The sequence below is a fragment of the Pteronotus mesoamericanus genome, unplaced genomic scaffold (assembly GCF_021234165.1).
Source record: "Pteronotus mesoamericanus isolate MK-2021 breed Mesoamerican mustached bat unplaced genomic scaffold, CSHL_Meso_final contig_221, whole genome shotgun sequence".
Classification (NCBI taxonomy): Eukaryota; Metazoa; Chordata; class Mammalia; order Chiroptera; family Mormoopidae; genus Pteronotus; species Pteronotus mesoamericanus.
In genome coordinates, this window is record NW_026555092.1 from 13,536,572 (window position 1) to 13,551,024 (window position 14,453).

The 14,453-nt window shown below is 49.9% G+C and overlaps 1 protein-coding gene across 1 annotated transcript in view; it reads right to left on the reverse strand.

Moving 5' to 3' along the window:
- EPHA10 (EPH receptor A10) overlaps positions 1-2,069 on the reverse strand; it is a 31,270-nt gene extending 29,201 nt beyond the window's left edge. Inside the window, exon 1 of the mRNA XM_054571570.1 lies at positions 1,964-2,069. Within this exon, the coding sequence (XP_054427545.1) occupies positions 1,964-2,069 (106 nt within the window). The remainder of the gene's footprint in view (positions 1-1,963) is intronic.
- Positions 2,070-14,453: the final 12,384 nt, after the last annotated feature.

Consider the following 14,453-nt stretch of genomic DNA (forward strand, 5'->3'; position numbering starts at 1 on the left):
AGGCAGCGACATGATTAGGGAAATAGCCTGTATTAGTTTCCTGTGGCGGCTGTGACAAATTACCACAATTTGGTGGCTTAAAACAGCAGAAATTTATTCTCTTAGAGTGCTGGAGGCCAGAAGTTGGGAATCAGTTTCATGGGCCTAAAGTCAGGGTGCCAGAAAGATGGGTTCCTTCTGAATGTTCAGAGGGGAGAAGCTATTTCCTTGACTCCTTCAGCTTCTAGTGGTAACCTGGATTCCTTGGCTTGTGGCCCCTCCTCCATTTTCAAAGCACACCCAGTCTCTGCTTCTGTCATCACATTGCCTTCTTCCCTGGCTCTGGCTCCTCCTGCATCCTATTTATAAGGACCATTGCAATTACACCAGGCCCATCCAAATAACTCAGGATAATCTCTCCATCTCAAGATCCTTACTTATATCTGGAAAGTCATTTGCCATTTAAGATAGCATCCACGGGTGGGGGGATTAGGATGTGGACATGTCGGGAGGAGTCATTGTTCAGCCTGCCACAGAGTCTATGGCAAGTACTCTAAGGCCGGCTATAACGTTGTGGGGTGGCATTGTCAGTGACCCCCCAGCATCCTCCGTTTTCCTAAATTATAACTGAACATCAAGAAGAGGGAGAGAGAGAGTGTATCAGAGGATCCCTGTATACAGCCAGAATCCATGCAGACTCAGGGGCTCTTCTGAGGTCTGGGGTCACTAGGGATAGAGGGGACTTGAACATTTTTACTTGACTTCTAGGGCCTCTGTGGCAAACAAAGTGGAGATGTCTTCTTAGCAGCAGGGGAAATAAAAATCTCTCATTTCCTCAGCCAGCCCCTTTCCCAGGGCCTGTCACCTCCACTGCCTTTGAAAGAATGTCAGTGGTCCTTTTATATATAAAAACCACGACTCCTCCTGCACCAAAGAGGCTTAGAGTCATTTTCCCCCAGGAGGCATCGGCCCAGAAGTCTGAACTCTGCTCTCAGAATCAGTCCCAGAGAAGCACGGGTTTGGACAGCACAGCAGCAGCTCAGAGGCAGGAGTCCAGGCCATCGCCAAATCTTGGAAGATCACTCATCTGGAGCTTAAGCAAGGGGACAGGGCTCCGAAGTGAAGGTCTCTAAGAGGGTTGGCCCCAAAGGCATCAGAGACAGTGGGCAGGACCGCCAACAGCATCCGGATTTCAGTATTACAGACAGCACATCCGAAATTGCATATTGGAAAGTGTCAGAAATCCTGCGCCCCGACCAGCCTCGCGGTTGAAGCCTCAAATTCCAACTCCTCAACATTTTGCACCTGGATATGATGCCTCTGGATTCAACTGAACGTACAGCTCCCCCAAATTCAGAATCAGAGGCAGGGCTCGGGCTCCGATACCGCGGGCAGCCGCAAACCCGACAGCGCGGACCGCTCCGGGTAGTCTCTGCTCCGAATTCAGCACTGCGGTGCGGACAGCTCCCGGATCAGCACGTCGGGCAGCTCCTGGATCCAGCTCCCACCCCCGAAGCTCCATCCACCACCAGCATTCCACCTCCAGTTGGCTGCACAGTGGTCCCCTAGCTCCCGCTGTTCGGGCTCCATCCCGTCCCCCTGTACTCCGATCTCACCTCCGCATCTCCCTTCTCCTCTGCTCTCTTCCTCTCCCCGCCCCCACACCTCCCACCTCCCACCTCCAATGGTTCAGCCTGTCCGTCTCACCGGCCCCTGGACCGCCGCCTCTGGCTCCCACGGTTCCTGGTTTCTTTCTTCCCCAGCCTCTCAGGTCTCCAACCCCCCGAGCTTCTCAATGTCCCTCTCTTCTCCATTGCTTAGCCACCTTTTTCTCTGTCTCTCCAGTTCTTTTGCTTTTCGCTGCCCGCATGCTTCACACCCCAGTACAGACTCCAGTCTCTGCATAGATTCCACCAGCGCTCCAGCTCTTCAGCCCCTATCTTTTGGCATCCCAGGCTCCAAGAACAGCCGCCAGTCTCCTCACCTTCCTCGGCGGTCCCGGGCCTCCCTGGTCCCAAAAGCAACGCGAGAGAAAGTGGCATCAGGCAAACGAGCAGGCGCCGAGGATGTGGGCCCTCGCCGGTCTCCATGGTCCGCAGATCAAGCTGTCAGTGCGGCGGCGGCGGCTCAAGCCGCGCCAGCCCGGGCCCGGCTGAGCAGCGCCCCCAGACCCCAGCACCAGCGAGGGGAGGGATCTCGTCGGTGACCGTCAGCCATGAAAGCCAATCACGAGGCACGGCCGCTGGAGCTCCCCCAATCCCCGCCAGCAGGCGGTGGGAGGGGTGGAGTTTCGCCGGCCAGGGGCGGAACAGCGAACTGGAGGGGGAAAGGAAGGGGTCCCTCCAATCTTCAAACCTTGGGGGTGGGGCAGTCCTGAGCGCTGGCTGGACTCCTGGGGAAGGGGGTGAGCTGGTGTCCGTGACCCTGAGCGCGGAACCTCAGCCTCTCATTACTGGGAAGTAGAGAATGTGGGCGTGGCTCAAGAAGGGGCGAAACTCGGGGAGTCCGCGACACTTGGAGCCTCTGCGCTAGCCTGGCAGGGCTCTCGTTCCCAGGACTTGCAGGGTTTCTGATGTCCTGCTCCCAGGCTCTGGGAGCTCCTCCATCTCCCAGCCCTTGGCTTCCTCAGCGTCTGCGGCTCCCGGTGACTCAGGGCTCGATCCCGCCCCCTTGTCTCCCCGCCCTCCACACACACACACACACACACACACACACACACACACACACACACGCTGGCAGGAGGAAGGGGCCAAGTCTACCCCTGGAAGCTGCTCGCGAAAGGCGAGCAAAGTGGGAAAGAGTCCCACCCGGCCAGCAATGCTTCCGAACCTGGGAAGCCATGTGGATGCCGGGATGGGGCGGTGGTAGATTTTGCATGTACGATAGATTTCTCAGATTCTTGCTCTTGCTGCCGGGACGCAGGCAGCACTGGCCACAACCAACCGCGGCCCCCGGTCTGCTCAGAGCCTGGGGGTCCCTTTTCCCCTTTTGATCACCTCTCTCCGTCCACCGCCGGGGACTGATGAGGAGTGCCGCGGCCCGGACTACGAGGCGTCTGGGAGGGAGGCGGAGCGATCCTCGCCGAGTTCGACCAGCGCCGAAGAAGCCGCAAGGAAACGTGGAACACGACCTCTATCTAGTGAAGGTCATTTATGTGCAAGCTGAGGGTTTAAGGCGTTGGTGTGGGAAGGGCCGGGGCCCTCCAGGGCGAGGGAGGCGGCTATTGAGCGCCACCATCTGGGCTGCACTTGAAAGGAGAGAGCTCCACCCACCCTGTGGCTTTTCGGAGCCCTTTTCTTGGGGCAACCCAAGCCCTGTCCCTTTCGCAGCTGAAGCAGTCCTGAGAACGAATGTGAGTCCTGTGTCTACGTGACCTGTGTGGCCCGAGTGTCTGTGTATTTTGTATGTGTGTATTCCTCACCCCTCCAGCCAACGGTTACTGGGCCCCACGCTCTGCGCCGAGGGCGCGCGAGTCAAGGGTCCTGTCTCTGCCACAGTCCGCACTTCCCTGAGCACCGCGAGTGGTGAAATTTTCTGGCAGGGTAGACCCCTAGCCATTCACAAGCTGCTTTCATGTGTCATTTCTGTATGTGTGTATGCGTGTGTGTTGTACGTTTACGAGCACACTTGCTGGCTCACAGACAGGTTTGCTGGGCAGTAGCGATAGCCGCGGCTGGGAGGAATTGGAGTCCCCTGCCTGTAGATAGAAAGGTCGTCAGGGCGGGCTGGGGCTCCGACTCCGCTGGAGGCTGAAGCCCGCCGAGCAAGCCGAAGGAGGTTGGCGTCTGGCCAGTCCCTGGATGCTGACAGGGGCCTCTGAAGTCAGATCTGCCTGAAGGGCTCTTACACCCCCACCTCCTTCCCATCTTCATTCTCCTCACGCTCGCTTTTCTCCCCCCGCCCCACCCCCAGCCTTGGGAGATGGTATTTTTAGAAGCTGCTTAGAGACCCAGGACTCCTTTTATTTCAAAATGAGTCTTCACTCCATCACTCTTCACCCCTCTCTTCAAAATCAGGTCCCATCCCCGTTGCAGTCTCTAAGGCACCAGCTACGGCATCTTACCTGAGCTCCAGGGATTTCAGTGCAGAGGCTGTAACCCTTGGTGCTAAAACAAAATAGAGACTCCCTGTAAGCTTCACAAGGGTCGTTTCTGAGCCAAACCTCCAGGGGAAATTCCTGGGGGGAAGTCATATTGGATGCCCCAGAAGCCCCTGGTTGTCGGGAGTCTGGTTCCCATCCCCTTACACCTGCAGGCGCGTCGGGGGAATAGCCAGGTCTAGACCCTTGGAATGGGGGAGAGAAGAGAAAAAGATGTAGTGAAATAAGACTTGTCTTTCTTTCTCTGAACAATTCATTTATGACAAAAACAAAACAGAGAAGCCCCAGAGTGTGCAGATATATGCAAAGCAGCTGGATCTGAATACGAGTTGCTCCAAGGTGGGACTCTCCTCTACCAGGATGCTGTAGAATAGACACCTCGTGGAGAAATTCACAAGTGCCTTAGAAGGAAGCTAAGCCATGGTTTGCTGTGACCGTTCCGTGCTGGGGGCAGTCACCCGAGGGCCAGGTTAGATCCCTCCCTGAAATAGTGGGCTTGGGGAGTGTGGGGGGGGGGCGGTGAAGAGTGTGTGCACAGGGATGAAGGATGAGTTTTGTGGCCATGGTGCTGAACCCGCCAGAGTCCAGATCCTCCATTTTCTTTCTTTTTCTAAAGATTTTATTTATTTATTCATTTATTTATTTGAGAGAGGGAAAGGGAAGGAGAAAGAGAAGCATATGACAGAAACATTGATTGCCTCTCACATGCCCCCATCCAGGAACATGGCCTGCAACCCAAGCAAGTGTCCTGGCTGGGAACTGAACCGGTGACCTTTTGGATCACAGGCCAGTGCCCAGTTCACTGAGTCACACCAGCCAGGGCTATATCCTCCATGTTCAACTGGACTTGGGACATCTCTGCTACTGAGCTCTGATCCTTGGCCCGGGGCCTGCTGCCTACTGCTCTGGCCTATAATCAATATCCAGTGGTTGGAGTCTCCAGAAGACATGCAGCCTTACTCCCTAGGGTAGGAGTGGAGGGGCCTGGAACCAATGCAGAAACTCCTGTTTTCTCTTCTACTCTTTCCAGACCCCATCTGAGATGGGATGTAAGGGATATTTCTCCCTCCTCCTACCTCACTGTCTCTAAGGTAATGGGGAAGAACACCAAAAAATTATAAGCCATCTTCCATGGAGCAGATCAAACTTTACCGCGAACCCCATCACCAAGTTACCGAAAGTTACAAACCTAGGGGCTGAAAATTTGGTCTCTTTCCTTTGCACAGATTCAGAAAGTACATTAAGCCTGGTAGGACAGGATGCGTCACCTCCTCCATGGGGAAGACTAAGCTTGTTTCAGAGAACTCAGGGCCAAGCCCTGATCTCCAGAAAGAGGACAGAGAGGGAGCGAAGGGCAATGGGGAGCCCTACCGCTCAAGCGACATCTCCAATGTGTCTTTTCCCTCTTATTCCATCTCTCACTCCCTAGCCTCAGCAGGGGCATGTCTCAGCAGGCACATGAACTCTGAGAAAAAATACCTAGCGTGAATTCTTCCCCTCCCCCTTATAAACAGCTTTATTCACTTTTAAGAATCATGCAGCACTTCATAAATGTTCCATCCTTGATGCTCCCACTGTACCGTGTCCACGAGTGTAACTCCAGGGAGCGAGAGGGGTATGCAGGTGGCACAATAGCGCGCGCGAGCGCGCGCGCGCACACACACACACACACACACACACACGGTGTGCAGAGCCTCAGGCAACGTGAGCAACAAGCATGCCCACCTCAGGTGGACTGGACACTAACTCTCTCAGGTGAGGTGGTGCAACGTGTGTGGGGCCCGGCCCAGAAGACGTCCCCACAGGGGCATGAACTCTGGTGGGATGGAACTGGGGCGGGGAAGGAAAAGGACTCTGTGGTGAAGCCAGGGTCCCCACACCACCTGAGGCCACGGGAACACAGGCCTGAGCATGGTGGGAAGCAGTCACAAGCCTCCAGCCAGGGGGACTTCTTTCCTAAAACAAGAGACTCACTGGCAAAAGTAAGATGGAGGTTATAAACAAATGTTTAAACTGTATTTTTCTAAGATAAAAGACATGCAAAACATTTCATTTATTGACTTTGAAAAGAAGCAAACTTCTAGACTATCAAACACAACATAGACTCAATGAGCCTCTATTTCCTCCTCTGTAAACTAAGAATGAATATATTTTTCAGAGTTAACGTGAGGTCAGAATATAATTTATATATGGCCCAACACAGTGCTTGGCACATAGTTCTGGTATGTTTTATTATTCAGCTCCATGGTTAATTAAGATAAAAAAAAAACAGAAAAAAAGGGAAAGGATAAAGGAAGATTAGGTGGTGATGCAGGAAAAGGGAGAGAGAGAATTAGAGAAACAGTCATAGAAGAAAAGACAGAATGAGGGAAAGAGACCGCTGTAACAGAAGAATGTGGCTAGAAAGCAAGGAGCCTGAAGGGAATGCGTTTAAAGAGACAGGAATATGGCCAGCTGCCAAGTGGCCTCAGAGGTGACACCTTGGTGAATTCATCATAGCCCAAGCTCGTAAACTGGACTTAACAGTACTGAGAGACAGCCTATACATTGGGGCATTGGGAAGTAGATCATACTCAGCTCCTATCCTGCTACTGGACCCAAAGAAGCAATGTACGAATGTACGATGAGAAACTGAACTGCCAAAGGGCCAGAACGCTCACACTGCCGTGTCCAGCAAAGTCCTCCCCTGCAGGAAACTGTGCATGAGAAGCCAATCTCTGGTGTGAAGGCTGCTCCGAGGTTGGATGGTTTCAATCCTTGTGCCCCCAAATCCTGAATAGGAATGAACGTGCCACGGGCCCGGGAGTGACGGTACTGAGGGCCGGGGTGGGAATGGGGCCATCAACACGTGCTTCTCTGGCTCTTTTTTTTTTTTTAATCTTAGTTCTATTTCTGAGCAGCCAACTTCATGATTAAAGCAGTCCCTTTCAAATTTAATTCCCGAATAGAAACTGATCAAAATATCATAAGTAAAAATGAAAATACCCATTCATTCCACTCTACACAGTCGTTTCAAAATTTAAATCATGTCAATAGATTGCTATACATGCTTCATGATATTTTCTACACACACACACACACACCCACACACACCCCTCTACGGAAAGTAAAAATGTCTGTGGCGAGGTAAACAATGTTGACTACCCTGATTCCTTTCCCTCTCCTATTTTTTGTTGCTGAGAAATCCCCAATTTTGTTCAAATGATCATCTACTGTAACCCTATGCTCAGAGAAGACAATGCTATCCCCAAGGTCAGGGATGAGTAAAGATTGATATTGGCTAGTCATTTTCAGCCCATCCCGTGTCTCGGGGTCAGCGTAGGCATGGGTATGTGGCACCACCCTGGCTTTCTGAATTGGAGATTCTAGAAAAAGTGTTTTCTCCTGATAAAAGAGATGCGTGAGAGGCACCACCCACTCCTTCTCTGAGTGTCGGTGTCGGCCTCTGACAGCGGGACAGGCTGCAGCCATCCTGACAGTGGGCGCGGGGGAGGGGGTGAGAAAGGCACGAACACCGGGGGACAGGAGTCACGGAGACCACTCTGGGGTCTGTCTGCCACAGACAGAAATATTTATTTACTTATACTTTTTAATAAATCAATTCTTATTTTCAATTGATTTTATAGAGAGAGATAGGAAGGGAGTGGGGAGAAAGAGTGAGAAACACTGATTTGTTGTTCTACTTATTTATGCATTCACTGGTTCATTCTTCTATGTGCCCTGATAAGGGATCGAACCACCAACCTTGGTGTATTGGGATTATGATGTAACCAACTGAGCTACCCAGACAGGACTACAGACAGAAATATTTAAACCTACCTTTAAACCTGGGGAAGTGGTTATTGGACGGATGGAAACATCTCCCAAGGATGAACCAAACACCTGGCAGAAAATGGAGCTGGGTCCAGAAGTGGTCAGATACTGAGGCATCTGCTCTGTCCTTTTTAAAAAAACCTTCCTGCGTGCTTTTTCTCTTTCTTCCTAGGGCCTAATTCCTCTGGTTCCTTCTTCTTTCAGCTTAGTTGCTGAACTTTCCTCTTTGTAGACAGAGGGCTCACCTCAGCCTGCGTGTAGCCTCTGCCTCCTTATAGCTCTGATCTGCCCGTGACCTTGGCTTGTGATGTTGTCCACTCTTAGGCTCTGCATAACCTTTCAACTTACCTTCTCACAGAGAATTTTGACAAAGTCTTGAGGGAAGACTCTAATTGCCTAGCTTGCGTCGGATTGATCCTGGCTCAAAAAGCTGGGGTTAGGGGAGCAGGATCCCATGCTGTGAGGATGGCCACTTACGCAGGGGTCTGTGAATGAACAGGAACCCAATTCATGCCTTTTATTTCATTCCGTTGCATTAAGCTGGTCAGCAGCAAGCGGAAGTGATTATGTTTGCCAGAGGCCTGCCTGAATTGCTACTGTGGTCATTGTGACATTTGTAGGACGGGTAGGGATGGGGTGGGGAACAAGGCAGTGTGCTGTGCAAGCAGCGCTCATTTGTGAGCAGCGGGCAAAATAGATCGGCCAGGGCAAGGGGTGGAGTCAAGGGTGGTATTATCAAGCTTTGCTTGGTACCCCAGAGGCCTGAGAGTTTAGAGAAGCATCTTCATTTGGGCCTCAGTAAGACAGTTACACCAGATCATCTCTAGGGGCCCTTCCAGTCCCAATGTCTATAACTTCTATTATTATAAGATTGATATGGCGGACAGGGGGTATATAGAAAAAGAGAGCGATAATGTTCTGCAAGTAGTCTCAACATGATTTGGTTACCATTCGGATACTGGGAATAAAAAAGTGCACCGGTAGTGACTAAAGTTTGAATACGGGTGCCTGAGAGATTAGGACAGTGGGTTGCGGAAGTGACAGTAAACTGTGCAAGGGAAAATTCTAGTTGAGACACATTTCTGCCCCCAACTTGCTGTTCCCTCTGCCTGGAACTCTCTTCCTCCGAACGTCTTCATGGTTTCCTTCCTCCTCTCTGCCTTCCGGTCCCCCTCGCAGTGAGGTCTTCCTTGACCAACCAACTAAAAACGGCACAGCCTCCCCGCGCCACACTCCCTCTCGCTGCTCCGGCTTCGCTTCACTCGGGGGCATTCTTCGTCATCTGACCACTCCGCTTTATTCACGGGTTCGTAGACGTTCTCCTATGGGAACTGCGTAGAAAACAGTGTTCCGAGGAGTGTTATAGGTGTGTTGGAGGGTTTAGGAGAAGCAACTAATAAGAAAATAAAGGGAGAAAAAGGGAATTGTTAACCCAGGAGAAACAGAAATTGGACAAGAAAGGAAATGTAATCATAGTTTACACTTGGCTAAACAATGAAAACATTATGCAGTATGACGTATCCACTAGAGACTTAACCTAAAATAATGATACAGTCACACAGGGGCAAAGAAAGGGAAGAATTGGGAGGTGTTTATGTGTCAGGAGATCTACCCATGTCGGTCCTTCTTCAGATACCTGTCCTGGGGTGTCTTCCTGCTCCTATCAAGGCAGCCTGCTCTTTGAACTTGCATAACGATCATCCTGAGGCTCCCCCACAAGCTTTTCTTCTGTGTTAACCATTTGTTAAAAACCAGAACACAAGTTTCTCCTCATCTTTTTTACTTGCCTCCTTATTCTATCCTTTGGTGGTTTCCTGAGAAAGAAGGCATAGGAGGAAAAAAATTGTGACCTTGTATACTTAAAAATGTCTTTATTCTCTCCTTACACTTTAAAAACTGGTTATAGAATCCTAGCTTCAAAATGATTTTCCCTCAGAATTTTGGAGGCAGTTCTCCTGTCTTCTCGTTTCCAGTGCCATTCTATTTCCAAATTCTTGGTATGTGACTTTTTTCCCCCCCTCAAAAGCTTTTTGGATCTTCTCTTTGCTTTCAAAATCTTTTTCTTTTTAAAGATTTTATTTATTTTTTAGAGAGGGGGAAGGGAGAGAGAAAGACAGGGAGAGAAACATCAATGTGAGAAATACATCGATCGGTTGCTTCTCACACGCTCCCAACTGCAGACCTGGCCCACAGCCTATGTGCCCTGACTGGGAATCAAACCAGCAACCCTTTGGTTAGCAGGCCGGTTCTCAAGCAATGGAGCCACACCAGCCAGGGCCCTCTCCCCCTTTTCTATAGCACTTTGTTCTTCTTTGATGAATATAACATCTCTGGCATATTAGACGATAGTATTTTGTTGTTTGCTTATTTTATTTGGCCTGCTCCGTCATTTCTGTTTCCTCTGATCTAGTCACTCTTGCTCTCTTGCTTTCTTTTCTGTTTGTTTGCTTCTATTATCTCTGCCTTTCATGGAAGAGGTTTTCACTAAATGTCTCGCAATCATTGGCTGGTTATTTATGTTTCGAGGGAAGCACTAGAGAGCTCATTGCAAGATCTGAATGACAAACACAACAGAAACAGAAACAGAAACAGCAACAGCAACAGATGCAAGTGAACACATTTACGGTTGCCAGATGGGAGGGGGCTGGGGGAATGGGTGAAAAAGGTGATGGGAGTAAGAAGTTACAAAATAGTCACAGGGATGTAAAGTACAGGTGGGTACTAGAATGATCAGGGAGCTCACTTCGTAGACTATGTAATTGTCTAACCACTATGCTCTACACCTAAAAAAAAATACATATTTTAATGCAAGGGCAAATTTGCTGACTCATGTATTTCACTCTGGACTGATCAGGCAGTAAGCTGACTTTTCAGTGTGTATAAGGCTTTTTCTCAAGGGTCTTTCCTTTTCTCCAGAGATGACTCATTCAGACTTGTGCTTGGAAGGAAGCTTTCTAGGGTCTGCACTATTTATTGTTCATTAAGCTTATTGGTGTTCTTTCTCCTGGATTTCAACATGGTGCCTCACCTTGCCCTCTGTTGGTGCCTGGTGCCCCATCAGGAGGCTCTCGTTCCACTTTTCCAGACTAAATCTGCCATCTCCTGCCACAGTAAGGGAAGGAGGACTCTCAAAGTAATGAAAAAAAAGAGAGGCATAGACTCTCGGCAGATAAGAGAGACATTTTTGCCTGTTTGCCCAATCCCCACTTCCTCCCTTCTTTCTGACTTCATTCTCCTTCTCTGAATGGCCTGGCAAGGGATTGGCTTAAGCATGAGCCCATGATACCGTTCTGGCCAATGAGAAGTGATGGGAAGTCAGCTGAGAGCTTCTGGAAGAGTTTATCTCACTCTTTAAAAAGGTTATAAGACAGTCATTTTCTCTTCTGCATCTGGATATTGTCAGGGGGGAATGTGATGCTTGGCCCTGCTTCCATTCTTTTTTCTTTTTCTTTTTTGAGTTGAGAGAGAGAGAAACATCAATGTATTTGTTCCACTTATTTATGCATTCACTGGTTGATTCTCTTATGTGCCCTGACCAGGACTGAACAGCAACCCTGGCCTATGGGATGACACTCTAACCAACTGAGCTACCCAGCCAGGGCTCCATTCTTTTTCCCCCATGAGGGTAAGGCCAAAGGAACTACAGACAAGATGACCTGATGCCACAGTCTCTTTGAACCTTTGGATTAACCATCCCGAAAACCAGTCTCCCTAAAGACTCCTCAAAATACGGAGTAATAAGCCCCCTGTACTGCTCAAAATATGGAGTAATAAGCCAGCTGTACTGTAAGTCATGAAATGTGGTCTGACACCGCCAGAAGCACAGCACCTGAGGTCCTATTAGAGACGCAGAATCTCAGGCCTCACCCCGGACACACTGAATCGGAATCTGAATTCTAACGAAATCTCCAAGGGATTGATATGCTCATTAGAATGTAAGAATGCTCCTTTAAGCTCTATTTAGCTATTTCCCTTCTTATTTGCAGGGGGACACATTTTAACTGACAGAGTGGCTGTAGCAAACACCTTTGAAGCCACGCGTCACACCTCTCGTGGCCCATTTTGATTTCAGCAAAAGCTTCTGTGATAGGCAGAATTCCAAAGCTGTCCCCATCCCCAAGATTCTGTCCTCTTATTCATTCAAACACTAGTCTAGTTACTGCTGCCCAGGGACTTGGCAGGTGGGGTCAAGGTTTTTAATCAAGTGTCCTTAAACTAGAGAAATTCTTCTAGAGTATCCAACCAGGCCTAATGTGTCATAGGAACTCTCAAAGCAGAAGGGGAAGATAGTAGAGATGACGCAGCAGAGGAAGAGGTCAGAGAGATTTGAAGTGTGAGAAAGACAGGAACCTGCTGTAGAGCCTTTGAAGATGAAAGAAGGGAGCCACAAGCCAAGAAATTCTGGCAGCCTCTGGAAGGTGAGAAAGACCTCCAGCTCACAGCCAGCAAGGAAAGGAGGACCTCAGTCCTACCATTGTATAGAACTGAATTCTACCAGTGCTCTGGCACAGGAATTCTTTCCTAAAGCCTCCACTAAGGAGTCCAGTCCCGCCAAAGCTTTGAATTTGGTTTTGTGAGACTCTAGGCAGAGAACCAGCTGAGACACCGTGTGCCCGCACTTTTGACGTAAAGAAACTGTGAGATAACACATTACTGGGCTGTTCTGAGCTGCTAACTTGGTGGCAGTTTGTTATGGCAGCACAGTTAGGGTGGACAGCTCTGTGCAAGCCTAGACTCACCTCTCCCCAGCAGCATCCCACATCAAACACACAATGTGTCTTTCCGTCTTTATGCCCCCACAGCCCCTTCTCCGATCTCCTGGGAGCCTATCTGGCACAAAGGAGACCGGAAGTGCGGGGAAGTGAACAGCCTTAGGGGAACCAGGCAGCCAGTGGAGGAAGGGCCAGTAGAATTGCTTTAACCTCGCACCTTTTAATTCTGAGAGGCCTTTGTGCCCTTCTCAGAAGCCTTGGTGGAACCGAGGCCCCATTATCTATAGCACATCAGTTTGGCTTTTCTTTTTTGTCTCATTCTCCATAATTCCTCACTCTTGGTTCCTAGGATTACTTCCGAAATGACTTCCCTGCTTCCAAGTTCCTTTCTCATCCTCTGCTTGAGATGGACAGGCAACCAAGGAAGCCTGCTCCTTGAGCTCTTCTTGCTTAGAATAAAAGGGTAATTTACTAGGAGATTATTTCAGTGTTTCCCACTGAAAGCAGGCTTCAAGGAACACTGAAGCCAGGGACTCCAACACCACCATGCTCCTCTCTGTCCCTTGTTTCTCCTCCTCTGGCGACATTACCTTCGGAGAGAAAGACTGAATCTATCCTCAGTATCAGAAAGAAGAATCCCAGAGAAGGGCTGTGATTGATGACCGTTGGGTCAGTGTCCATGACGGGTACAATGGGAAACAGGGCACTATCTCTGGGTCACCTTGGGTCAGGGTTTAGCCCTGGACTGAACAACTATGGCTGGTTTTGTGATACGAGGGGAGCGGCTTTGGAATACAGTCAGTGGCGGGGCAGCAGAGCAGTGAGGAGAAAGCCCCTCAGGTTCCTAATGACATTGCTGAACCATGGAATCCACGCACTCTGGCCTACCATGGGCCTCCTGCATTATGAGATGCTACGTTTCCACAGTGATTAAGCCAGTTCAATCAGCTCCGCTACTCAGAGCTCAAAGCATTCTACTTAATTCATATTGACTACCATGAATTCTCTCAAACTCACTTTCCTGGTCTCCAGACCTGCCCACATTTCCCAATCTCTCTCCTCCCCTTCCTGGGTTTCCTACAATTCATTTACTAAGAAACAAGAATCAGGTGCATACTATTATGCCAAGCCCTGCTTTAGACACTACAGAGTAGCTGATGAAACAGAGTTGCTGTCATCACGGACCAGCAAAGGAGGCAGACAATGAGCAAAACTATTTTCTGAATGAATAAAATTATGAGTAATGCAGAGTAGGAACTCAATCAACGCTGACTGAAAGAGTTATCTTTGTCTACAGTGTATCATACCAGAGTCTGGTTCAACAAACAGCCCTGGGACCTGCGAGGCAGACCCTGTTCTTGCAGCCCTAGGAATCTAAAAGGGAAAAAACTACCCGGGCGCGCCCTCTGCAACTCCGAGTCCAGAAAGAGCAGCGAACGCGTATTGAGTGCTAATTTCGCCAGGCCCTCGTGCTTTTAGGGTAACCCTCTCATTTAGTCCTCATGGACTGTAAGGGACTGTTCAAGGACAGACGGGTGGCTCTAGAGGACAACAGGCCTGAGACCAGGCAGTCAGGGCAGTGAGAAGCGCTCTGGCGAGCCAGTCCTGACTCTCGGGTTGAGACCTGCTCCATGTGACCTCGTGCAAGTCACAGTCTCCCTCGTCCTTCTGTGCTCTGGTCCGCGTGTGGCGTCTGACTCCTGGCGCCCCCACCCCAAGCCTCTTTCCCCAGGGGTGTGTGGGAGGGGTTCCAAGGGAAGGGGGATCTGGGGCAAGCGAGGGAGGTCACTGAGGTCGGTGGGGAGACGGTCGGTGAAGTCAGTGAAGAGTAAGCAGTGGGGAAGGAGATA